Source organism: Podarcis cretensis, assembly GCF_951804945.1.
Source record: "Podarcis cretensis genome assembly, chromosome: 1".
In the NCBI taxonomy this organism is placed as follows: domain Eukaryota; kingdom Metazoa; phylum Chordata; class Lepidosauria; order Squamata; family Lacertidae; genus Podarcis; species Podarcis cretensis.
This window is the reverse complement of record NC_137170.1, coordinates 50,041,970-50,066,759: the sequence shown is the minus strand read 5'-3', so window position 1 is coordinate 50,066,759 and position 24,790 is coordinate 50,041,970. Positions and strand designations below refer to the sequence as shown.

At 44.1% G+C, this 24,790-nt stretch overlaps 1 protein-coding gene across 4 annotated transcripts in view; it reads left to right on the top strand.

Moving 5' to 3' along the window:
* Window positions 1-24,790, top strand: part of ZFYVE26 (zinc finger FYVE-type containing 26) — a 49,956-nt gene that overhangs the window by 5,113 nt on the left and 20,053 nt on the right. For 3 of the 4 annotated variants that reach the window (XM_079950355.1, XM_079950353.1, XM_079950354.1), the window contains exons 5-23: window positions 6,447-6,987; window positions 7,157-7,287; window positions 8,147-8,311; window positions 8,440-8,528; window positions 8,849-9,012; window positions 9,842-10,054; window positions 12,365-13,024; window positions 14,059-14,151; window positions 14,795-14,866; window positions 15,583-15,731; window positions 16,375-16,573; window positions 17,535-17,798; window positions 17,970-18,080; window positions 19,854-20,018; window positions 21,174-21,401; window positions 21,759-21,864; window positions 22,017-22,756; window positions 24,038-24,234; window positions 24,543-24,647. In XM_079950355.1, the coding sequence (XP_079806481.1) occupies window positions 6,447-6,987; window positions 7,157-7,287; window positions 8,147-8,311; window positions 8,440-8,528; window positions 8,849-9,012; window positions 9,842-10,054; window positions 12,365-13,024; window positions 14,059-14,151; window positions 14,795-14,866; window positions 15,583-15,731; window positions 16,375-16,573; window positions 17,535-17,798; window positions 17,970-18,080; window positions 19,854-20,018; window positions 21,174-21,401; window positions 21,759-21,864; window positions 22,017-22,756; window positions 24,038-24,234; window positions 24,543-24,647 (4,392 nt within the window). The remainder of the gene's footprint in view (window positions 1-6,446; window positions 6,988-7,156; window positions 7,288-8,146; window positions 8,312-8,439; window positions 8,529-8,848; window positions 9,013-9,841; window positions 10,055-12,364; window positions 13,025-14,058; window positions 14,152-14,794; window positions 14,867-15,582; window positions 15,732-16,374; window positions 16,574-17,534; window positions 17,799-17,969; window positions 18,081-19,853; window positions 20,019-21,173; window positions 21,402-21,758; window positions 21,865-22,016; window positions 22,757-24,037; window positions 24,235-24,542; window positions 24,648-24,790) is intronic. The other variant, XM_079950356.1, reaches the window with a different exon arrangement.

Sequence of the window (24,790 nt, the reverse complement as noted above, 5' to 3'; positions counted from 1 at the left end):
AAAGATGTTGAATAAGACCGGGCCCAAGACAGAACCCTGTGGCACCCCACTAGTCACTCTTCTCCAGGATGAAGAGGAACCATTGATGAGCACCCTTTGGGTTCGGTCAGTCAGCCAGTTACAAATCCACTGAGTGGTAGCATAGTCAAGTCCGCATTTTACCAGCTTCTTTACAAGAATATCATGGGGCACCTTGTCAAATGTCTTGCTGAAATCAAGGTAGGCTACATCCGCTGCGTTCCCTTCATCTACCAGGCTTGTAATTCTGTCAAAAAACGAGATCAGGTTAGTCTGACATGATTTATTTTTCAGAAATCCATGCTGACTATTGGTGATCACAGCATTCCTTTCTAGGTGCTCACAGACTGTTTGCTTAATGATCTGCTCCAGAATCTTCCCTGGTATTGATGTCAGACTGACTGGGCGGTAATTATTTGGGTCCTCTCTTTTCCCCTTTTTGAAAATAGGGACAACATTTGCCCTCCTCCAGTCTGCCGGGACTTCGTCTGTTCTCCAGGAATTCTCAAAGATGACTGCCAGTGGTTCTGAGATCACATCTGCCAGTTCTTTTAATACTCTTGGATGCAGTTCATCTGGCCCTGGAGACTTGAATACATCTAAACTAGCCAAGTATTCTTGTACTATCTCCTTAGTTATTCTGAGCTGTGTTTCCTCTGCTGAATCATTTGCTCCAAATTCTTCAGGTCAGGCATTGTTTTCTTTATCGGAGAAGACTGAGGCAAAGAAGGCATTGAGGAGTTCAGCCCTTTCTGTGTCCCCTGTTTGCATTTCACCATGTGACCCCACCTGTGACCCCACTGTTTCTTTGTTCTTCCTTTTGCTACGAACATACCCATAAAAGCCTTTTTTGTTGCTTTTAGCCTCTCTAGCAAGCCTGAGTTCATTCTGTGCTTTAGCTTTTCTGACTTTGTGTCTACACGTGCTGGCTATTTGTTTGAATTCCTCTTTGGTGGTTTCCCCCCTTTTCCATTGTTTGTACACATCCTTTTTTAATCTTAACTCAGTTAAAAGTTCTTTAGATAGCCACCCTGGCTTCTTTAGGCACCTTCCATGTTTCCGTCTCATTGGTATTGCCTGAAGTTGTGCTTTTACTATCTCCCTCTTAACAAACTCCCAGCCATCATGAACTCCCTTTCCTTTTAGTATTACTGTCCATGGGATCTCACCCAGCACTTCCCTAAGTTTTATGAAGACGGCTTTCTTAAAGTCAAGAAATTGAGTCCTAGTATGCTTGGCTGCTCCTTTCTGCTGTATAGTAAACTTCAGAAGAGCATGATCACTCGCGCCTAATGATCCTTCCACTTCTACCCCACTAACCAGGTCATCAACATTGGTTAGGACCAGATCTAAAATGGCTGTTCCTCTTGTTGCTTCTCCCACTTTCTGGACAATGAAGTTGTCTGCAAGGCCAGTGAGGAATCTGTTTAACCTTATGCTCTTGGCTGAGTTTGACATCCAACAAATACAGTGGTGCCCCGCAAGACGAATGCCTCGCAAGACGAAAAACCCACTAGACGAAAGGGTTTTCCATTTTTCGAGGCGCTTCGCAAGACGAATTTCCCTATGGGCTTGCTTCGCAAGACGAAAACGTCTTGCGAGTTTTTCCCCTTTCCCCCCTTTTTCTAAGCCGCTAAGCCGCTAATAGCCGCTTAGCCGCTAATAGCTGCTAAGCTGCTAAGCCGCTAATAGCGCTAATCCGCTAAGCCGCTAATAGGGATGCTTCGCAAGACGAAAAAACCGCTAGATGAAGAGACTCGCGGAATGGATTATTTTCGTCTTGCGAGGCACCACTGTATCCAGGTAATTGAAGTCCCCCATTACTACTATCTCCCTTCCTTTTGCATGCTTGGCCATCTGTTCCAGGAAGGCATCATCTATGTCCTCCGTTTGGCTTGGGGATCTATAGTAAACTCCCACAATGAGGTCACTGTTATTCTTCTCTCCCTTATTTTTTTTTTTAATGATATTTATTATAATTTCAAAAAATACACAAAATACACAAAAACCAGAAAATAAGAAAGCAAAAAAGAGAAAGAAATAAGCAAAAAAAGAAAAAACATTCAACATTTAAAATCCTAATTTTCAATAGCTTTCTTCCGCGACTTCTCCCCGCCTCCCCTTCTTGTATTCCATGTCCAAATATTTGTTCAACAAGTTCTTATCCCTAATTTTTAACCGTAGTTTGTTATTATATTTAATTCAATTTATATATCGAAATTTTAACTTATATATAATAATCATTATGCTTAAAAGCTTTTGCTAAGGTCGATCCAATTTCCCTTACACAAATTCCCCTATGTAAAAGCAAAAAAAAACCAAAAACAGTAAAAATAATCAAAGTATGCTTGTACACCCTTCGGATTCCCAAACCCCTCCCTCCCTTTCCCGGTTTAAATCCCTTAGCCATTGTCCATTTAGTCCATCTTGTATCAGCCTGGGTTCCTCACATCAGAGGCTCTTAATTCCCTCTCAGCTCCTATCTGCCGGTTATTTTGATAGTCCTTTGCATTAACCATCAGATCACGGAAGGGCTCTGTCCCAAAAATGTCCATGTTTTTTCCAGCCGGGCCTCCATATTTAAAGGTGGAACTCAAAGCTTGTTTCTTAATCCTTTTAGGTCCTAATGTCCCAGAATCTTCAGATCTCCACAGAGGGAGATCTTTCCATTCCTCCTTCTTCAATTCAAAACAAATTTTCATCATCCAAACCTTTTTTTCTTTTATATCCATGTTGACAGGCCTCCGGTTCTCCTTTGCCTCCTGCACCATTTCAGCCCCTCCTTCCTGTTGCTCATTTTCAACAAATTTCTCTTTCTCCACTTCCTCAAGTTTCTCAAGTTTCTTTTGTTGCTCAGCTGCCTGGACTATAGACAAAGCATAACTTTGCTCCACCAATTTTCTCACGAGAAAGGCAACCTCATCCAAATCAGCTAGTATCTTCCGGCCAATTTCCATTCTTGTAGTGTCCCTGAACCCCCTCTAGAGGGATTCTGGTTATTAAGTATTCCTTTACACTCCCAGCCCAACAGTCCAGTTAATTTGTTTCAATTCTGCTTTATTTTCAACAATTTATCGCTATGTTGTAGCAAATGTAACCGGCAAAAACGTCAAAAACAAAGTTCTCTATTTTCTCCCACTTTGACAGCTAGTTTGACAGCTGTCAAAGTCTTCTGCGTCTCCTCCACTGGCTCCTCTCATGGATCACTCCCGGGTTTCGGGGGGGGGGGACTTTAGCTCTCAGAGTTAACTCTTATCCTCCAGCACAATTACTTATATAGTCAATCCGTGTAATTAATAATTTAATCCAATAGAAATAAGATAGTCTTTCAACCTTAATTGTTTAGTCCTTGCTTCAGATTGTTTACAAGGCAGGGGAAACGGACTTCCTTTTTACATTTCCCCGCTCGTGCCAAATCCCAAAGAATTTTTAGTCCAAAATCCAAGTTTCCAAGTTACTCACGGGTTGTTCAAATTTAATCCAGATTTTCAAAAGAAGAAGTCAGCGCTCTCAGTCGGATGGCTTGCGGCTTCGCTCGACAGGGGAAGCAGAAGACTCACAGCACCGCGCTGCTCCCCATCCCCCGCTCCGCAGCCTTTAAAAAGGCTCTTTCGCGGGTCGGGGGGGCGCAAACGGTGCCCGCCGAGTCACCAGGTCCACGGGCTTCCGCGCCCGTGGTTTTTGAGGGTCCCCGCGTCGCCGGCGCGGCAGGACCCAGCCCCTGTGGAGCAGATTCCCTCCGGAGCTCGGAGGGAATCCGCCATTCGACTATGGCGCCAACCCGGAAGTCCTTAATTTTAACCCAAATGCTCTCACTTTGGCTTTGAGGTTCTAAATCTTGGATCTCTTCACAGGTATACACATCCCTGACATATAATGCCACTCCTCCTCCTTTCTTGTCTGGTCTGTTTCTCTGAAATAGATTGTATCCCTCCATTATTACATTCCAATCGTGGGCCTATTTAAGTGAACTTTGTGTGGCTTGTTAAAAAAATATAACCTATGTTACCTAGTTTTCTTGAGTGTTTTGATTGCCATCTCTATGGATGTTTGCCAGCGAGGCTTCCCCCTTATGCTTAAGTTTATTGCCAGTCAGCTCCAGCCTTCTGAAGATGACTGATTATTGGGAATGTCACTGATCCCTTCAAGGGGAACAGTCATACTTTGGATGCATTAATTTGGGGAAGGGCCAAGCTGAGTGGGAGAGCACATGTTTTTCATGCAAAAGGCCCCAGGTTCAAATGCCAGCAGCTCTAGGAAGGGTTGGGAAAGAATCATTCTTGAAACTCTGGAGTCTTTGTAGGTTGTACCAAGCTTGATAGACCAGTAGTCTGACTTGGTTGTAAAATATATTCCTATGTTGCGATTTTATCTTACTATCGCTTTGTCACCTCTCTTGTGAAGGTTGATGGTTGTTTGTTTTTAACCTAATATGTCTTAGATGTTAGATTCTGGACCTCCCAACATAACTCATAAACAGTTGGGAAATTGCCCGCCTTTGTGTAGTAAAATTGTTAGGCCCATGCCAATTCCGGAAAAGTTGTTCAGTTTTAAGGTCCATAATGAAGTATTGTTCAGACTGCTAGTGGATCTGCATAGCTCTGTCTTCTAGTCCCCAAAGGTCTAGGTAATAGGAAAAGTTCTGAGTCTTAGTGTCAAACTCTTAGGCTTCTCAGTTTTTTTCAGTAAGTGCTTTGCTTTCGGTTCTGGACTGGATATCGCCAACCTGAGATCAAATACCAAATGGTTCAACTGATTTAATTTTTTTCAGGAACACTGTTTATGAGTTCTGCTTGGTTTAAGAGGTCACCAGTTTATTTTTGATATTATTGCATCCTATATTACCACATCATTCTACTTGTATAAAAAACTTCATTAAAGAAAATGAATGTTTGTGGAACAGAAAGGTGCTCTAGGATCATGTGTCATGATTAACAAAATGCAGTCAGGAACCCATGTGACTCAGACATCTGTAAGCAGCTACATAATGGCTGTGGTGAGAAACCCCTTAAATAGGACTGAAAGAAGAAGAGAAAATCATACGGCTTTCTGTACAAGATGCAGCTGGTTTAGCTTCCCTTTGAAAATGTAACTAGCTTTTGATACGGCTTTCTGAAACCTTCACCATGATTTAAAGCTGATAACTATTGCTTTGATTTTAAAGTGCTCCCTGGCCTACTCTTTAGGTGTAGAATAAATTTACATTTATGTGAAAATATTTTGATAAGGAAATGCTTGATGCTCATTCTGCCCTTTACTTGTTTAACAGTCATGTTCATAAGTTTTCTTGCAATGAAGCTATTTCCTGGCAAAAATGAAGGAAATCTAACGGAGTGTGACAAGTGGGATGGAGTGTCTCTGATTGGGAGTGGGGGTTATAATAACCTGATAATTCAGCTTTATCAGCAGGAGCAGCATGGGGAGAAAGGGAGTTTCTCCACTGCAGGGGTGGGGAACATTTGGCCCTCTAATTGCTGGACAGCATCACCATCCCATCATTTATTTCTCCTCTTGTTTCTGTCAATTTTGCATCTTCTTACTGATTTCTTTTTAATACAGTGGTGCCTCGCAAGACGAAAAGAATCCGTTCCGCGATTTTCTTCGTCTAGCGGTTTTTTCGTCTTGCGAAGCAAGCCCATTGACGGCTTAGCGGATTAGCGCTATTAGCGGCTTAGCGGCTTTTAGCAGCTTTTAGCAGCTTATCAGCTTAGCGGATAAGCAGATAAGCGGCTTAGCGGCTTAGAAAAAGGGGGGGGAAGTCGGAAAAACTCGCAAGACATTTCGTCTTGCGAAGCAAGCCCGTAGGAAAATTCGTTTTGCGAAGCGCCTCCAAAATGGAAAACCCTTTCGTCTAGCGGGTTTTCCGTCTTGCGAGGCATTCGTCTTGCGGGGCACCACTGTAGCTATAAGCATTAATAGTGTTTGCAGTTCTTGTTCTTTGACTAGATAGCAGACAATGACCCAGTTCACACAGGAGAATTAAAAAGATCCAGACATCTCTGCTTCGCTGTAGCAGCTGTTGGTTCTACAGTTATCTAGAGAACCTAATTCCAGTCTTCTCTCTGTTCTTTCACCATCAGCTCATGCATTCTCTGCCACTTGGGGGGATACTTCTTGTAGCACCAGAAAGGAGCAAGGAAGTCTCAGGGACCCAACAGCATCATTTCTCCTCTGGTGCTCCATGAAGAATCCTTGTACCATGGATGATGAGAAAGCAGGTAGGAGGTGGCTGCAGTATGCAGATAGAACTGGAATGGGGCTGTCCAGCTGCAGATGTTTAACTATGTTTGAGGCTCTCTTAGACCCCCGGTGTAAACTGGGCCAATGCTGTTGACAGCTCCTCCATATTTTATATATCTGCTTACCTTTTTACATCTCTCAGTTGTATTTGTGGAAAGAATCTTCTGTTAATCCAGCTATTTCCCCAGGAACTATATGAAGCTTTTGGAAACAGGCATGGGCCAAATAGGAAGCCGAGAGATGGAGCCGTGCAGCTGTTCAGTGCCGAGGTGTTCTCTGCTCTCCGAAAGATGCTGCTGCAGGCTCCTCGGAAGCTGCAAGCCATCTTGGAGCTTCTCCAGAGAGATTCTGCCGAGCAGAGCTCTTCCCTCTCACACAGCGGCTCTCCACAACACACCTTCATTGACTTTCTCTGGGAGTCCCTAAAATATTTGAAGCGCCTCCAGCTAAATCCAGAGTTGTTGGAATCTGGTGGGAGTGAGGCCGTGGATGAAATTTATTGTGCCCTTGGCATGTTGAATTTGGAGGTGGAGAATCAGACTGGAGAGCTACGGCTTCTCTGCCGAGAACTTCTGGATGCCTGTTGGGCTGAGTGGAGCCCGCTGAAAGAAGAGAGGCTGCTTGGCTGTTTGCTCAGGAAAGACAGCCATGCCTTGCTCAATCTGTTCAGCAGTGTATTCATTGAGAAGATGAGAGAGAAGCTGCTGGGACTGAAGTCACCTGGCAAAGGTTTGTTTAAATTTGTATGTTCTCTTTGCTGTGCAATGATAACTGTTGGCTTAGTTTAACCAGGAGATAATTGGTGACTGTAGCTAAAATTTATAGAGAGCTTGCCCATCTTGGTGCTATTCTGTGTCTTAACTATATGTGAAATTAACCCAACTTATGGGTGTTTCAGGTACATCTGAACAGCTGGATGTAGAGCGGGCAGTGATGGCATTGTTCTTGGATCGTGAACACGCTCCTTCTTGGAAAGCTGCCTATTTCTACTGCCTGAGCAGCAACAAGCACTTTTTGGAACAAATTCTGGTAAATCACTTATGAGACATTCACATAGGAGTTGAGTAATGGATCATGTGGCTGCCATTGTTTCTGAGTTAGGCAAAGAACTTTGTGAACTCACTACCAGCTTTATTATCAAGATCTTTGGCAAATGTGCTGCAGTTTTAGTGCCTTAATAGTTAAGTCAGTGAACTGCAAACTAGAACTCTATGTGCTTCATGTAGATGCTTACTCTGATTAATGGTGTAACTTAGGTATTTCTTTCTTGGATTTGTTTATTTTTGAAGGTGGGCTTACCTATCCAAATCAAGGGGCTTGCTAATCTACAGGTTTCAGGCCTTTGAAAAGGTCTGAAACAAGAGTGTAAATAGTATATAAAGGTGAATGGGATTTAAGTGAGTTGAAGCACTTAATATAGATATTAGCATCTGCTTCTGTGGAGTCAGGCTGAACGTCCACTGTAAGTACTGTCCAACCCAATTGGCAATAGCTAGCTCTCTGAGATCTCAGTAAAGGGTCTTTGTACCCAAGATGCCTGCGATTGAACATGGAACCTTGACGCATACAAGGCATGCATTCTTCATAGCCATAGTCCCTTTGAATTGGTCCATGCCCAGTACAGGTTTTGGATCATCATTATTCTAGAATGATTTGTGTGTACATAAAATGCTAAAGGAGTCGTTTGAAACTAAGAGAGAGGGGTAGTTATAGCATGTTTTATCCATACATTTTCCAGGGGCTGCTTCCCTACAGGCCAGAGGAACAGGACATGAAAAATATCTTAGAACTGTTTTTAACATTTGCAAATTTAACTTTGCAATTTTAACTCTCCTTCCCACTCAGGCATTCCACAGTCTTAAAACAAACAAGTGGTTCTTTTCTCTAGGGTACAGCATTAACTTTATTGAAAAGGGAAGACTTCTCCAGCCTCAACAGTTTACTACAGCAAGAATTCAGCCACCTCAGTCGCCTCCTGATATTGTTAGGGTGGACTCAGTGTCACAGTTTAGAATCGGCAAAAATGCTTCTGTGGACTCTTCACAAATCTCAGGTACGTCAGGCCTCATCTAGCCTATAAGGGAAGGCACAATGTTTTTCCATTCCAGTCAGTTTCTTAAGAAGAGGAATTGGAGGGCTTTTTTTGCTTTGAATGGATGCAAACCTATTTCTTTTTAACAGGGTCTCCACAATGACTCAGTATTAAAAGACTTCTGTGATGGACTGTGTGCCCAAGTAGAAGTTCTTGAATGGTGTATTCAGCAGAATAGGTAACAGCATGGTGGTGGTGGGGAAACCTGTTCAGAATTATGCACAATGGCTGGAGAATGCGTAAAATTCATTTGATATGCAAATGTTCTGCAAGGATGGATGTGCACGTCATGGTTGATGTCCATGAGGCCTGGGGAATGTGTGCAATGGCCAGTTGCTACACACATTAAGCACTCAACTTACATTCCCCTTTACAGGTATATAAAAGACTTCATGCAAACAAATCTGAATCAGAGTGTTGTGAATCTTTCGCTTGAAAAAATGTGCGCTTACCAGCTAATCTTGCTGCCATTGAAACTAGGCTTCTTTTCTCTTGCAGTAATATTATCCCAGAGAAGGTTCTTCTGCAGCACTTGCACAGTTTGGAGTCCCACACATCCCTTTACTTTCTGCACCATCTTACTAATCTTGTGGCCCTGAACGAAGAAGCTGTCACTGAACTTCTTCAGGCAATTCCAGCCAGGGACACAGAAGAAGCTCAAGGTAAATGGGGTTAGGGAGAGAGATGACTGTAGATATGACCAAGTGTCCATCTAACCTGTTTGTTGGATACACTATTGTTTGTCATGGCAAGAAGAGCTTTGCTAGCATTTTCTTTTGAGTTTCTAAGAATATTGGCTTAGTGTTGGCTACGAACCAGTGAAGAAAACTACGTTCAGTTAAGGAAGCCAGCTTCATATCACATAGTTTGATGTTGGCTTGTTTAGAAACTAACCAGAGCTTGTTTAAAGTCTCTGGTTCGTATAGAATACTAGGCCATGATTCTTTGAAACTGAAAGCAAATCATGAACTGGTGTGCATGGTTTTTTGGGTGACATTAATAGCCAATGTATATGGGGATGAGACAGATGGGGACTGTAGAATGTGAGGAAGTGAACTGCAAGCCTTTGCCCCTGCTGTGGTCCTAATTGGAACCGTGTGTGTGTGTGTGTGTGTGTGTGTGTGTGTGTGTGTGTGTACTGTTTGGGGGGGCAGAATCTCTCATTGGTACAATTCATTGTGAAATGAAGGTATAGGCAGGGACAGTTCCTGTTGGGGCTGCAATGAGAGTAAAAGGTTAAAGCCAAAATCCACTCACAATACAGCCCCAACCTGTTTCTCTATTTTTCCTTCTCTTCCTCAGACACACACACAACCCCATGTGCTACACCAGTTGTTGATCTGCAGCTTCTCTAACCTTGTTTGGGATTGGGTGGGAGCACTGATTCCAGGCTCTGGAAACAATGGAAATGTTAATAACTTCCCTACAGCTGAGCAAACTCAACTTTCCATTTCCCATTTCCCATTTTCCACTTTCTCTTTCTTTTTTTAGATTCAACGGTGATGGCAGCTTCCAGTCATTTGAGCCTGCGTCGCAATCTCATTCTGTTCCAGGCATTTTGTGCCATGAAATATGCCATATACGCTCTCTGTGTCAATGCGCACAAAGATTCACATTGCAAGGACTGCAGGAACTTTTTTGTCAATGGCCTCCCTGAGGAGATGCCTGGCGAATGCAAACCTGCAGATCAGCCGCTTTGCCCAGGTCTGGTAGCTTCTACATACCTTGTAACAAAAGTCATTGTTGCTTTTTATTCGGTGTTCATCTACTTCTTTCTGCAGAACAAGAAACACCTGAATAGTTTTCTTCCCCAGAACTGTAATGCTGGTGCAGTAAGAGAGGTTGCAATCTGCTGTGCCATCATTTCACCATGATCGGTTGGGATGGTGTGCTTTCGTTCCTTTGCCCCATCAATTTCTTTGGCAGTGATCTCTCCACTAGCCCAGACTTCTTAGGGGAAAGGTGGGATGTATGGAAGGAGATGATCACCAAGTAAGGATTTATGGGTAAAGGTGTGGAAAGGAGTCCATAGGATCAGTAAGTGATTTCTAGAGGTGTAGGGCAGTGATGGCTAAACTTGGCCCTCCAGCTGTTTTGGAACTACAATTCCCATCATCCCTGACCATTTAGCTAGGGATGATGGGAGTTGTAGTCCCAAAACAGCTGGAGGGCCAAGTTTGGCCATCACTGGTGTAGGGTGCTCCAAAGTAGCAAGGCATTGCCCCAGAGGTTTAGCTCTTTGGGTACCACACTCTGGCCCACTAAACTGTAAGCCTTTATGGAGGGGCAGGTTCCACATGCACTTCTCTTTCTTCCACTCTCCTTAAAGCCATTCATTGCTGCTACAAGGAGACTTTATGAGTGCACAAACTGGAATAGGGGGACCATAACGAATAGGGAAGTATTACAGCATATTTCCTCTTTTTTTAGCCTTTTCAAGCTAAGGGAAAGTTTATATTGGCAGTTGCAATCATATGTAGAAGGTTTGGGTATACCCATGGGCTGATTTGTGGAGGCCTTGGCTGAGAATTCACCCTTACTGTAGGAGCAATTATGTCTTTCTTTATTTTTACAAGTGTGTAAAATAGCACAATAGCTGTTGCACAAGGTCAAAATGCTAATTGTTTCCTGATAAGCTGTGAATTGAATTATTTAATATGGGCTCACAGTTGAGGATAGCATTTGGGTTATATTTATTGATTGAGTTAGACATGAATCCGTAGACTCCTTCTCTTTGACTCCCTTGTCCTAGTGCTGCTGGTCTAATTCTGTACCCTGCTTCTATTATCTGGATGAGATGGGCTAATGTGTCAGGGCAAGAGCTGTAGCTTAGTGGTAAAGCACATGACTTGCATGCAGAAGGTACCGGGTTCAATCCCCGGAGTCTCTAGGGCTGGGAAGGACCCTCTCCCTGAAAACCCTGGAGAGCTGCTGCCAGTCACTGACTTAGACGCATCGACTCTCTGACTTGGGATAAGGCACAGCCTGCATTCTGGTTTTGGAAATGGCCAGTGCTGCCTAAGTGATGTTGAATGTCCGACTAAATGCTACCTTCTTTATTCTGTGGCTGTATCAAAACTCTCAGGAGAGTTTTTAAGCTGGGGGCATTTAAGACAGGTGGCTGGGATATGAATGTTGCCTAATTTTCAGGTGCACAGTGGTGCCTCGCAAGACGAAATTAATCCGTTCCGTGAGGCTCTTCGTATAGCGGTTTTTTTGTCTTGCGAAGCAAGCCCATTGACAGCTTAGCGGATTAGCGCTATTAGCGGTTTAGCGGCTTTTAGCGATCAGCTGTTAAGCGGCTTATCAGCGGATCAGCTGATAAGCGGCTTAGCGGCTTAGGAAAAGGGGGGGGGGAGGGAAAAAAAACCCGCAGGAACTCGCAAGACATTTTCGTCTTGCGAAGCAAGCCCATAGGGAAATTCGTTTTGTGAAGCGCCTCCAAAACTGAAAACCCTTTCGTCTAGCGGGTTTTCCGTCTTGTGAGGCGTTCGTCTTGCGGGGCACCACTGCATTTATATTTCTGCATATTCAGCAGGCAAACATTAAAGTCAGAAGCTTTTCCCCCTCTTGAGTTTTGTTTTTGTAAACAATATAAAAGTTTATTGTACATATTCTTTTTATATGGAGTTAGAAATAAATGATATTTATACTGGATATTAGCATGCCTACAGAGGTTTGTTAGGTAAAGAGGTTTTTATATATTCTGCACCATCTGTGTGTCTATGTTGCTTTGCAAAGAACAGAGATGATAGGTTCCTACCCCAAAGAACTTACAAGGGGGTATGTGTAGGGGTTTCCTAGGGAAGTCATAAAATGTGATGGGGGAGGAGGTAGAAAGGGTAGAAGAAAGTGCTGGAGGAGGAAGAAGTGGGAGAAGACAGGGCTAGAGAGGTCAGGGTGCATGACTCCCATAGTTCCATAGTTACCTTTATCTTGAGCATCTAGTCCTTGGATGAGGAGAACAGGGGAAATAGTAAATCTGTTTCTAATGTTTTGTTTTCCCAAATGCAGATTATGCAGGTCTCTTTGCTCAGTATCATGCCAAGTGCCAGCAGTTTTTAAGGACTGTCCCTGTTCCTCTACGCCTGGAACTCCTGGAGAACATCTTCTCCTTGCTCTTTGTTTCCTACAGCGACCTCTGCAGTGATGAGCCCCACGAGGAGGACAACACAGAAGAGTCTGTCCTCGAGAAAAAGAACTGTGCCGTCAGGAGGCTTGAGCATTGTGCTAGCCAAGGCTCTTCCACCTCGGCGAGTCCACAGCACTCGGCAGAGCCCGGAAGGAGACCTGAGACATGCACTGCCTACGGTACATCTCACGAGCATCTCAGCATCCCAAAGCTGCAAGATTTGCAGTCAGATAGCAGCAAACGTGAGTTCTTCAGCTGGAGCCATCTGGATTTGAAGCATTTCATCCGGGACACCTCTGGGTTTTTAGTGGATGATGTAGCAATGGAGATCATTCTCAACATGCTCCAGGACCATCTGAAAGAAATGGAGGGCTCTTCCCCCTGGGACTCGAAGCATGTGGCTCAGGAAGAGCTTGCACTGCTGGACTGCTTAAATGTGTCTGTTAACAGAGATGGCTTTGGTTGTCGTGTGCAGCGGCTCTCCAAGTACCTCTCTGAAGCTCAGTGGCGGCACAAAATAGTGCTCAGCAACAGAAATGCAGGTAAGGGGTTCCAAGTGGCTTACTACTTCAGCGGCACTTTGAAATGGCCAAGCAAGCAACAAGAGTCTTCATACCGTCAAGGAGTCAGGGAAGAAATAGAGCACATGTTCATGGCTCCATGGGGTCAGATCCTTATTAGGATGTGCCTCGAGAGGAGTGGGTGGGGCCAGTTTGTCAGGTGGGCAGGGCCAGCATCTCACAGGCAACAAGATGCCTATAATGAAGGCCCCTGCCTTTGTTATAGCAGCTGTTTCAGATGGCAGCACTTGCAATGCCTCTTTTGGCAAAGCCCTTACCTGCCCCACACCTGACTTAATGTATGACTCTGGGGCTAGGACAGGTGGATGTGGTTTGCCCAAAATGGTTTCACCAACCGAAGTCAAACGTAACCATCATTATTTTTGATGGTTGTCCCTAATTCTAGGCAGCTTACTGTGAGACTGCACTAGAAGGTGCTTCTCTGTTGTCAGTCAACCCATTCCAGTGTTTCCCAGTGCCCTTTTTAGCTTATCTGCCACAAATCCTCACCATTCAGCTCCCTTCATAAATTGCCCGAGCTCTGCAAAACAGAGCTCTTACTGCCCACCCAGAAGTAAAATGTGTCAGTTTATACAGGGTTGTCAATCTGGTCCCTACCGCCCACTAGTGGGTGTTTCAGGATTCTAGGTGGGTGGTAGGGGGTTCTACAGCACAAGCTGAATCCTCCTTCCATCGAGCACTGGTGAGCAGTAAGGAAATATTACCATCAGGAAAGATGCATTAGTGGGCGGTAGGTATAAAAAGGTTGACTACCCCTGGTTTACACAATAGCTCCAATGTTGTGGCTAGAACTTAAAACTCCATCATTTAATGGTTTTATACTTGGAGGAGAACTTGGGTTTTATTCAGTGTGTTAAGCTTAGAACATGTGAGATGGCAGTTTTTACCTTCTACTTGCATGGTTACTTTATGCTGTTGTTGCTTGCGATGAATGTGTGCTGTGACTGAAATAAATAATGGAGTCCCAACGCAGTAGCTGACTGTTGTTCTTCTAGGAGGTCAATGTGTTCCCAGTAAAACATGTGGAAACTTAACCAGGGGGTCCAGCTCAAAGAGGAGGCACAGCCCGTCTCAAAGGCCAAAGCCAGGTGAGGTGAAGAAAATATAAGAAGACCTGCTCCCCTCTTTCAGAACTTCATGTCTGTGATTGTGGGGATTTGTGGGGCTGTGACCCATCCTGGTCTACAACTAGAGCCCTGAATCAGATATCATTATTATAAAAAAACAGACTGATTTTTCTTTTGTTGAAAAAAGAAAAAGCAGTCTGTTTTATATATATATATATATATATATATATATATATATATATATATATAATGATATAAAAGAAAAATCCATTATTTATTGCAATGTTTATGTGAATTTTATGGAAATTTAATGAAATATATCTCTATCATCTCTATATCTCTATCTCTATCTCTATCTCTATCTCTATCTCTGTCTCTCAGACTGTATAACTTTCAGTGCTCACGTTAGACTTGGGGCCAAAGAAAAAGTATTGATATGTTGTAAGTGCTAGTCAGTGTCCTCTATGTGAGAGAGAAGCCCCTCTGAGGCTCTCTCCCCAAGGCTTGATAAGCTATTCTTTTAACAATGATGAATAGCCAAACAAGCATATCAATGTTACTGGCTTCTCTCTTTCCATCATTCCCATGGAACCTGGAATAAAATGTTCTCAATTGCTTTGTGTGGCCGAAGTGTGTTTCGCAAACTGCTTGTTTTCTTCTTCAGGTCAGAAGAAGGGAACCTCAGATCGATCACTGGCAAGCACAAGCAGTGAGTTAAGTCTCACCAGCACATCAGGTACAGGGCATCTTCCTTGGTCACCCTTCCATGCTTCGCTTGCCATGAAATGCCCCCTCCATGGTGGCATGACTACTGCCTGCTCATATGTCTTTCAAGAGCCAGGAGAAGAGGGTGGCAACGTGAGAATGGGCCTTTTCTGCAGCGGTTCCCCATTTGTGGAATGCTCTCCTCAGGGAGGATCACCTGGCACCTTCACTACATATCTTTAGGTGCTAGGCAAAAAGTGTTTCTCTATAACCAAGCCTTTGGCTGATTAAACAATGCATGGCCTATTAATTTGTGTTTGTAGGAGGGGATTATTATTCTTTGTTGTTATATGCATTTTGTGTTTTCACCTTTGTGTTGTAAACCACCCTCAAAAGAAGCACAGTGTATTATTAATAATAGAAGATATTCTTTATTTTCTCTTCTGAAATTCTGTTGAAGTGTTAATTTTTATTCTGTTGCAGCAATATAATTTTTAAGGGTTTTATTATTAATTCCTTTATCAACTGTTGGCCATCCTGGCTAAAAACGCTGAAGGGCAGCACATACATTAACATATTTAACTTAATTAACTAATTAAAAACCTTTTAGAAGTTCTGCAATTACCCAAAAACAGCAGGAGTTGGCACTGACTGCTTACTTTGTGTACATCTTCCCCAGTTCAGGTTCAATAGTGATTACCTGGTAACTGTTACATCTCCCTCCCTCCACCTTCCCTCCATTTTTAGATGGAAGTGAGAGTTCACTAACTGGCTGCAGTGATGTAGAATACAGGATAAAGCCTCAACAGAACTCCCTCATCCCAATGATGCTTTCCCCACCTGAATCTCTTCTTGTTGCCTGTATCTTGAGGGGTAACTACGTAGAAGCTCATCAGGTAACTCAATAGCCGCTGCGTGGTGTTTGTTTTGAAAGTAGCTGGTTTCTCCTGGATGTTATCGTGCATCCATTATATGTCCAGAGCAGCCATGGGATTAATCTCCCATGGTTTCTAGCTATTCTGTGCACATTCTGCATACTGACCCTGCATCTACAGTCTTGATGTGGCAAATGGCCCTCTCCCAGCTGTCTGCTTCCTCCCTTGCCAGGTCTAGTAGGGATCTTTTTTTATGTTAAGGAAATTGATTGTTTTAAGTCTAGACCTCTTCCAGAAAAGATATTAGGGGTTTACTAGTCCTTCTATATCTAAGATATGATTGCAAGTTGATAATTTCTCCAATATTTTTTAAAAAGGAAACTCAGTTTGGGATGGGAGAGACAGGAGACACACAAATATTGGAAATGTGTTGGTCACCCACAGCCTGTCAGGGGTAGAAAAGCAGTAGCTTTATTTGCTTTTCTAAAAAAAATCTCTGGATCTATGCTGTGTTTCAATAGGAACTTCAGAAAAAGGAAAGAAGAGCTTGCCAGTAGAGGAGAATTTATCATCCCCCCCCAAAGAACATCTGGAACATGGATTAAAAAATACTTCTCCCGCCTAATATATACATATGTTGTTTCTCTCAATTCCACAACGACAGGTGGCGATTATGTTTAGTTTGGAGGCGTCTTCTTCCTATGGTGAACTGATATTCTTGGAGCGTTACCAAGAAGTGATCAAGGAGCTGGCAAAAGTGGAACACAAGATTGAGCACCAGTCATCTGAGGGATCTGGAAACCTCAAGCAGTCTGGAAGTGGCCGTTCAACACTGCAGGCCATTGGAAGTGCTGCTGCAGCAGGTGCAGACTTGGCTGTTGGCTTTAAAATTTGGAAAATGGGTGGGGGAGACAGACACACACACACACACACACACACACACACACACACACACAGCACGGGTATGACTTTCAAGGGAATTCAACTGCAGCTTACTATATAATCTGCTTTGTGTCCCACCAAACTAAATACAGGCTATATACAACATAGGCTTAAAAATAAGCAAACCCCAACCCCTATCGATTTTTCTGCCTGCTGGGACTGCAAACATAGAGTGGGTGCAAGCAAGCCCCTGATGGCAGTCTGGATTTGGCTTGATGGGACGAAAGCTGTGCAGGCCTGTTGGAAATTCAGTGTCTCTCCCTGCCCCCACCGCCCCTGAAGGGTGTCTAAAAAAGAAGATTGTCACAGATGTTCTCTAAAACTAATGCTGCAAGGAGAGTAGCTCAGCAAGAAATTCCTTATGTTTGTGTCAGGCACTCTTGGTTGCAGCACATTTTGTCAGTTGTCTTCTGTCCCTCACTTTTTCCTTATCACAGTAAAATAAAGAGAGTGCTATAAAAGCATCACACAGCAGTTCAGAAAGGAAAATGTTTTGCAGTATAAATAAAAAATGTTCTGTTTTGTTAATCATAGTAATAGAGAGAGTATGTGGGGACACACGCGTGTGCGCACACACACACACACACACACACACACAGAGTGGGGGCATGCTTACATAAGAGCAATGAGGGACAAATGAAAACATGCAAGTAAGGAATCCATGTTGGTACTGGATACAGTGAGGGAATAAGCAGCCTCTGTTCTCTGCTCTGTCATCTAAAGCCATACTAAGCATGAAAGAGAGCTGTGCAGTCCCAGTTTTGGACAAAAATGAGAGTGGAACCTAGGGAGGGGTCTGATATATTCAGGACTGAAATCCCATGTTGCCTGTTAACTGTGGCCCCAAATCATTAATGAAGCTTTCTCTCTTGGTTTCCCAAGGTATGGTGTTCTACTCAATTTCAGATGTTACCAACAAGCTCCTTGCCCCTTCAGAAGGCCTTGTCCCTATGCTCCAAGAGAGCTTCTGGGCCAACAGTCTCCAGCTAGAGCATACAGACCCTCTGAGAAATGTTGTTGAGGGCCTCTGCCCCTCCGCTATGGCTCTCTTTGACTTGGCGTCTACTCAGTGCCACTTATGGAAAACCTGCAAGCAGCTCTTGGAGACGGCAGATAGGAAGCTGCATAACAGCCTTGAAACTAAGGGTAAGCTTCTCTCCTCTGTTTAGGCGCTTTGACCTTGAAAAACAAAATGTTTAGTACTAAAAGTAACTACAACAACTAAGGCCACCATAGACCTTGTATGTAATCCTGTCAGCATAATTAGTTTCTCTGTCTCCTGTGTTTTCTTTCTTTGCCTTCTGCATCTGATACCAGGCCGAAGACTTGATTCTGTTCTCCAGGGCTTTCTTGGCATGAGGGGTTTCCCAGCAGTTCTTCAACAAATAAGTAAAATTATCAACACATCACAAGGGCAGCCTAAATCAGGTAACTGATTTAAACATCATTCATTCGCTTACACCTCGAGGACCGATTTTTGAGAGTCACCCCAGGGCTATAGATCTTCCTCCTAAGATCAGCTCACCTGGCTTCCTCTCTGTTGGACATCGGCTGAAGGGTGAAGACTTTGGGTTGCATCCTGTGGTGTTGCTCAGCTGACAGTAAGGCTTCCGTCAGTGGAAAAGGGAGAGAAGCATTTTTTGTGAATCCCTCTCCTCTTTGCAGCCCTTACATCTGCTCATTCAGAGTACGTTTAGGTGTGGGCATCTTGAGGCTGGATGGCAAGGGGGAATAACTGAAAACCACTTCCTTCTCCATTCTGCTGATGGCAGCTTTACTCTTTTGGAAAGGCCTTCAGCCTTTGACCGTCTGTTTTGCTGCACCTCAGTTTACTGACTTTGACTGTTTGCTCTGTGAATTTAATGTTTGCATTTCCTGCTGCTGGTTTTAAACATTTTTTAAAAAATGGGTATTTTATGTGGCTTTTATATTTTTGTTTGCTTGCGTGATTTCTTCTTACGATTGTGTGTGCTTGTTGTTCGCCACCGTGAACCATTAGGAAAGATGGATATAAATGTATTTAACCTGAGCAAGAAGATAGGGACAGATGCAGACCTACATTCTGTTAAGCTGGCTATGAGGATTTTGCCTGGGCTTGTGTCTACATTAAACTATTGCTTTCGGTATATTATCACAGATTCTTGGCCATGCTAGATACGACTTGTATTGTAACTGCAGGTTTCCTTAGGAATCCTATGTTGCAGTGATTTCTGAGGGTAGCATATGATATCTGCTGATTTCAACAGAATCCCAAGGAAGGCTTGCTTGCTTTTCTCTAAATGGCAAGCTCTCAGCTATGGTTTTTCTTCAAGGCTGTACAGGAGAGAGTATGCACAAAATGTCTTTTTGTTGTTGTTAATTGCTTGAAGTTGTTTCAAGTGTCAATATTCCATACACCTTGTGTAGGATAAAATAGGAATCAGCAGCTAGAGGCCCAAGGCCAAATCAGTTACTTGGAAAGCATCATTTGGTCACTGGCAGTTAGTTGAGGGATGTGAACAGGATGCCTGTGTTAAAGGACTTGTTGGCTATACACTTTGAATATATATATTGGCATGGGGGAGCAGTTTTACCACTGCCCATACTTTACTCAGAAGGACTCTCCTTATTAGATTACGGCTATGAACTGTGTTTTGAGTCTTCGTTCTGTTGTGAGTGTCGTTTCAGCAGTTGTTGTTCACTGCCCAACTGGTGGGCACCCTTGCAGGAAAAACCCTCACAAATATTGGTGCACATCAAGTGTGGGGAACATTTGACTCTCTGGATGTTGCTGAACTACTGCTCCCATCATTTCTGACTGTTGGCCATGCTTGCTGGGGCTGATGGGAGTTGTAGTTCAGCAATGTCTAGAGAGCCCCAGGTTCCCCACACCTGGTGTTCATGGAAGCTGAGCTCCAGATAGCAAAACAGAATATGTGAATCGGCCCTTGGAAACCAGAGAGAATCTAAGTTGAGAGTTTTAGTGATCCTGAGCTGATGCTTCAGAGAGCTGCTGCCAATCTTTCGATGGTACTGGGCTAGATGGAGCAATGGTCTTATTCAATGCAAGACATCTTTCTGCATGATGCATTGACTCAGCTCAACAGTGAGCCTCAGTTATGCCACTTAGGCCCCTTCATGCGTCCTTCATATATCTATTCCATATTTGAAACAACATTCAGATTTGGTATTAATTGACTCTTTCGTCTTGTTTCCCAACAGAAATCTCAGATGAGAAAATAAGCAGCCACTTCCACTGCAGCATTGCTGACCTCATGCAGACTTGTTACCCAGTCCTGACTGAGAACTGTATTACCAGCCAGATTGTTTTATCACAAGACTTTGACCAAATCCTTCAAAGACTGGCACATGTAGAAGAGTCTTCAGGTAAGTGTGTGCATGAGTCTGTGTGTATCTTAATGGCTATCTTAAAGTCAAGCACTCATATTTTATTTCTTGATTTGAACTACCGTACTTTTCAGTGCATAAGACAAGGTTTTTTTATTTTAAAATTATGTGAAAAATGGGGGGTCATCTTATACACAGATAGTGCATAGGGGGGACCTGGGATTGGTTGCTGCCGTGAGCTGGAGTTTGTCAGCGGCTATTGGGCGTGTTATTGGTGGCTGCTGCAAGGGCTGTTTTGTTGATTGGCTGTCACTGCGGCAATTGGGTGGGCGATTGGCGGCTTCTGCTGACGAGGGGACAGATGATAGGTGGCTTTCGTGACGTGTGCGAGTGGCAGCGTAGGTCAGGTGGGTGAGTGATTTTCGGCAATCCCCCCCCCCAAAAAAAAACAGCTCTCAGGGCAATCCTCCCTAAAAAAAAAGCTCAAAACTCTGGGCAATCTCCCCCCATTTTCTTAATTTGTAGTCCCCCAAAATAGGGGGTGTCTTATACACAGGGGCATGTTATACGTGGAAAAATACGGTATATGTTTAGCTCTCAATTTTAGATAACTTGGAAAATTCTGAAATCATTCTTATTCAAAATGAATAAATATTTCTAAATGTTAAATATTGGGTTTTTAAAAATTTACCCTGATCAAGCCATAAATGTCTACCTCATAATCTGGTACAAAATAATGGATAAAGGTGCTTCTTAATTATTCCCATTTAACATTCTTAGATGTAAAATTTTCCCAAGACTTCACCTGCTGGTGGAAAGAATTTTTGTACCAAGACAGACTGTTTCTTTCTTATTTGCTCATTGCATTTCTATCCCATATGTTTTTTCTCCAAGGAGCTCAGGGTGGCATTCACAGTTCAGCCCTCCTCATTTAATCCTCAGAAAACCCTGTGAGGTAGGCTAGGCTGAGAGGCAGTGACTGTCCCAAGGCCACCCAGTAAGCTTCATGGCTGAGTGGGGATTTAAACCCTAGTCTCCCGGGTCCTAGTTCAACACTCTCACCCTTATGCCACCCTGGCTCTCACTTGAATGGAAAGGGTTATGTGGGATACGGAGAAATGAAGAGTGATTCCGTGTTCTGTGAGAGAGAGCATTTCACCTCTAATCTTTTTCTCTCTCTTTTGGTTTTAATAGATTCCAGAGGCAACCTGCTGGCTGCATTAGCAGAACAGGCTTCTTTGAAACCCGCGGAATTGGAGGCACATCCCATTTCTAATCAGTTCAAACTCTTGCTGAGAACCCTGGAGCAACATACTCAGACTCTTGAAGGGAGCCCTGTGCAAAACCTCTACGTGCAAAGCTTCTTTAACTATATTAACAGGCTGGCTGCCGTTCTCCTCCGAAGCCTCACTCCAGAGCTAGGTGGGAGATCTCTCACCATTGAAACAAGCTAATCCAAGTTTTAATTCAAGAAATATCAATATGGGTGGGGGAACTAGCTTCTTAACCTCAAGTGAGTTTCATGGCTGAGTGGGGATTTAAACCCTAGTATCCCAGGTCCTAGTGGGTAACTTTACCTGTGCCTGTGTCACTGATTCTCTGCCTATGACTACCTTTTTCTAAGGTAACCTATTCTGCATCTGTGCAGCAGAAACGGGAGCACTAAGAAGTTTGTTTCAAAAACATGCAGCATCGCTGCATGCCAAGAGCAGATTTTAGGAGCATAGTGTGGAATCAAGTTGACATGACACTTTTACAATATCCTTTCTCTAATTCTAGATCAATCTACGGAGTTAAGAGTGGCAAACCCTTTCCTATTACTTCAGCAGAGTCCTCCCCATTTGCTGTCCCAGCTTTTGTTTGAGAGACAGGTTGCTCCTGACAGGTACTGACTTTCTTCAAACACGGGTGATGGGCTGATATATTGTGTACGATCAATAGCAAACCTGGGTTTACCTTGTATACCACTGACTCTCTTTAAAGCAACGCTTAGTGTACTGCTAAATTTATTGTACTTTCTGTTCCTCAATTGTGCAGGCTGTCTTTGCTGCTGGCCAAAGAAGAACTGAACCTAAATGTGCAAGAAGTGATCATCAGCTGCTGCTGTAAGGCATTGCCTCTGTGCTGTACCAGGCAAAGCAACCAGACCAGGATCCTTTTGACCAACATTAGTAGCCTGGCACACCTGCATGCCTATCACTGTCTGCCTGACGTGGAGGTGCCAGTCCACAATCCCGCCATGGACTCTGAGGACCTCTCTGCACATCCCTCTCCCACTCTGCCTGACCAGAACCAGCACATGCTCACAGCTTCCACCCTCGCCTTCTTGAAATCTCAGTCAAAACTGACAGCTGCCGTGGCTTGTCTTAGTGTGTCGAAGGCTCAGAAGACCCCCAAGCAGGGCCTGTTGTGGATGGACTTTCGAGGCAAACGGGAAGCGCCCTTGTCTATAGAGCACGTTGCCAAGGAATGCGAAGTGCTGTTAAAGGAGTTTCCATTTCTGGAGAGCTTTCTTCTTGCCATGTGTGAGCCCCTTCAGGACCCTCAGGATGAGGGAAGAGGCTTGGCTGGTGCACTTTGTGGCAAGCCTTACATGCCGTTGCTCTTCCTGGGGTTGCATTCTGTTATGGCTGTTGAGGTGTTGATGGAGAACTTTGAGCAAGCTCTCAGCACAGGGGACTGGCCCAGAGCCCTCCGGATCTTGAATCTCTGCAGCCAGGACACGGAAGAGCTCATCACCGTGCAGGATGCCGTACTCAGCTGTGCTGCTGCTGATGGTAAAGAAGGGATTATTTTCTTGTGGAAATGGCACTTTGGGCTGCAGACCAGGAACTGACGACTCAGTCGTCTAGGTTTGGAAGGAAATGGAAAATGTGGATACAGTGACAAACCATGCTTTTGCCACTCAGTCTGAGACTTGGGCCCATGATGTTTCCTCTAGTTCAGGGGTTCCCAAACTGTAGTCCATGGACCAACAATGGTATACATGCTTCATTCAGTGGTGTGCAGGCTTCTGTGTGTGGCATTAAATGCGTTAAATATGCATATTATTTTTATTGTTTTCGTATAGCTTCTTTCATTTTCTAAATATTTTATTGCATTAGGGGGGACGCGGGTGGCGCTGTGGGTAAAACCACAGTGCCTAGGGCTTGCCGATCGTATGGTCGGCGGTTTGAATCCCTGCGGCGGGGTGAGCTCCCGTCATTCGGTCCCAGCTCCTGCCCACCTAGCAGTTCGAAAGCACCCCTAAGTGCAAGTAGATAAATAGGTACCGCTTTATAGCGGGAAGGTAACGGCGTTTCCGTGTGCTGCGCTGGTGCTGGCTCGCCAGAGCAGCTTCGTCACGCTGGCCACGTGACCCGGAAGTGTCTTCGGACAGCGCTGGCTCCTGGCCTCTTAAGCGAGATGAGCGCGCAACCCCAGAGTCAGTCACGACTGGCCTGTACGGGCAGGGGTACCTTTACCGTTATTGCATTAGGAATTCTATGGAATGCAGATTGCAATACAATAAAATGCAATATCAGAAATAAAAGTAATAAATGTAATTACAGTATAAAGCACCATTCGCTACAGTTGCAGTGGCAGACGTAAAAATCATTAGGTGCTCCACCAAGACCATCAGCAGTTTTTAAGTGGTCCATGTGTGGAAATGTTTGGAAACCATTCCTCTGGATAACCCTGGAGCTGGAAACGTGATAAGTGGGCCTGCATGAGAGTAGGGTGAAGGTAGAGTAGAAATAGAAAAGCAGCAATAGCCATGTTATTCCCCGAACTGTGGTTCTATACAGAGGGGGAAGAGGCAGGCTGTAGCTCAGTGGGCAGAGCTCATGCTTTGAATTCAGAAGGTTCCAGATCCAGTGACCGGCATCTCCAGATCAGGCTGGGAAAGACTCCTGCCTGAAACCCTGGAGAGAGGGTCTGATTCAGTATAAGGCAGCTTTTGATGTTCCTAATGCTGTTGCTGCTACCCTACTTTGCGTCACCTTAATGCTGTGCAGCTAAAGCATACAGTACTCTAAAGCCATGCTTCAGATCTCTGGTGTATTCTTCCTTTCCAGGTAAGGATGGTTGGCAATACCTGTTCCGGGTGAGAGATGCCTTGCTGAGGAGCAGGTTGGCCCTGCGCTGTCTGGATAACTGGCCCTTGGAGGCTTGTCTAGAAATCTTGGCTTATTGTGCCTGCGACCCTGAGGTGCCCAAAGAACTCAGATCTGAGCTGCAGAGCAAAACGAGAGAGCTTCAGGTTTATCAAAAGGTAACAAATCATTTTATTTGGGGGTAGAATATTTCTCCCAGATTTTTTGGCGTCTTTCGCCTGCTGGGTCTGGAAGTGGCCTCCCCACCCCACACCCTTTCTTTCTTTTTGCTTGTAATCTGAAGTGCTTTAGTACGTTGGTGGTGTAATATACTGTGAAGGCAATGATAGCTCTTTCTGGTCGTTTGGCAGCAGACTACGTAATTTAGAATAATTACTGGTTCAGTTGTCTGCCTTAAGTCCTTTTTAAAAAGAGAGCGAGAGATTGCTGAAGGGGCTGCTCAGTTGTATTTGTTTTATTTTGTCAGATTCTAAGTCTACAGGATGTCACACTCTGGCATGACTGGCAGGACCTGAAAAGAGCCTGCACTGATGACCCCCAAACCATTGTAGGAGTGATTTTGGAGGCAAAGGTAGGCTCTTTTTTGTGTGTCTTTCCTCCCTTGGAAGCTTGATCCTGCACAATACGTAATTTTCCCCAGATTCTCCCCCAAGCCCAGAGTCCCATCTAGTCCCACATCCTATTTTCTCGCAATGGCTAACTGGTGACTTCTGA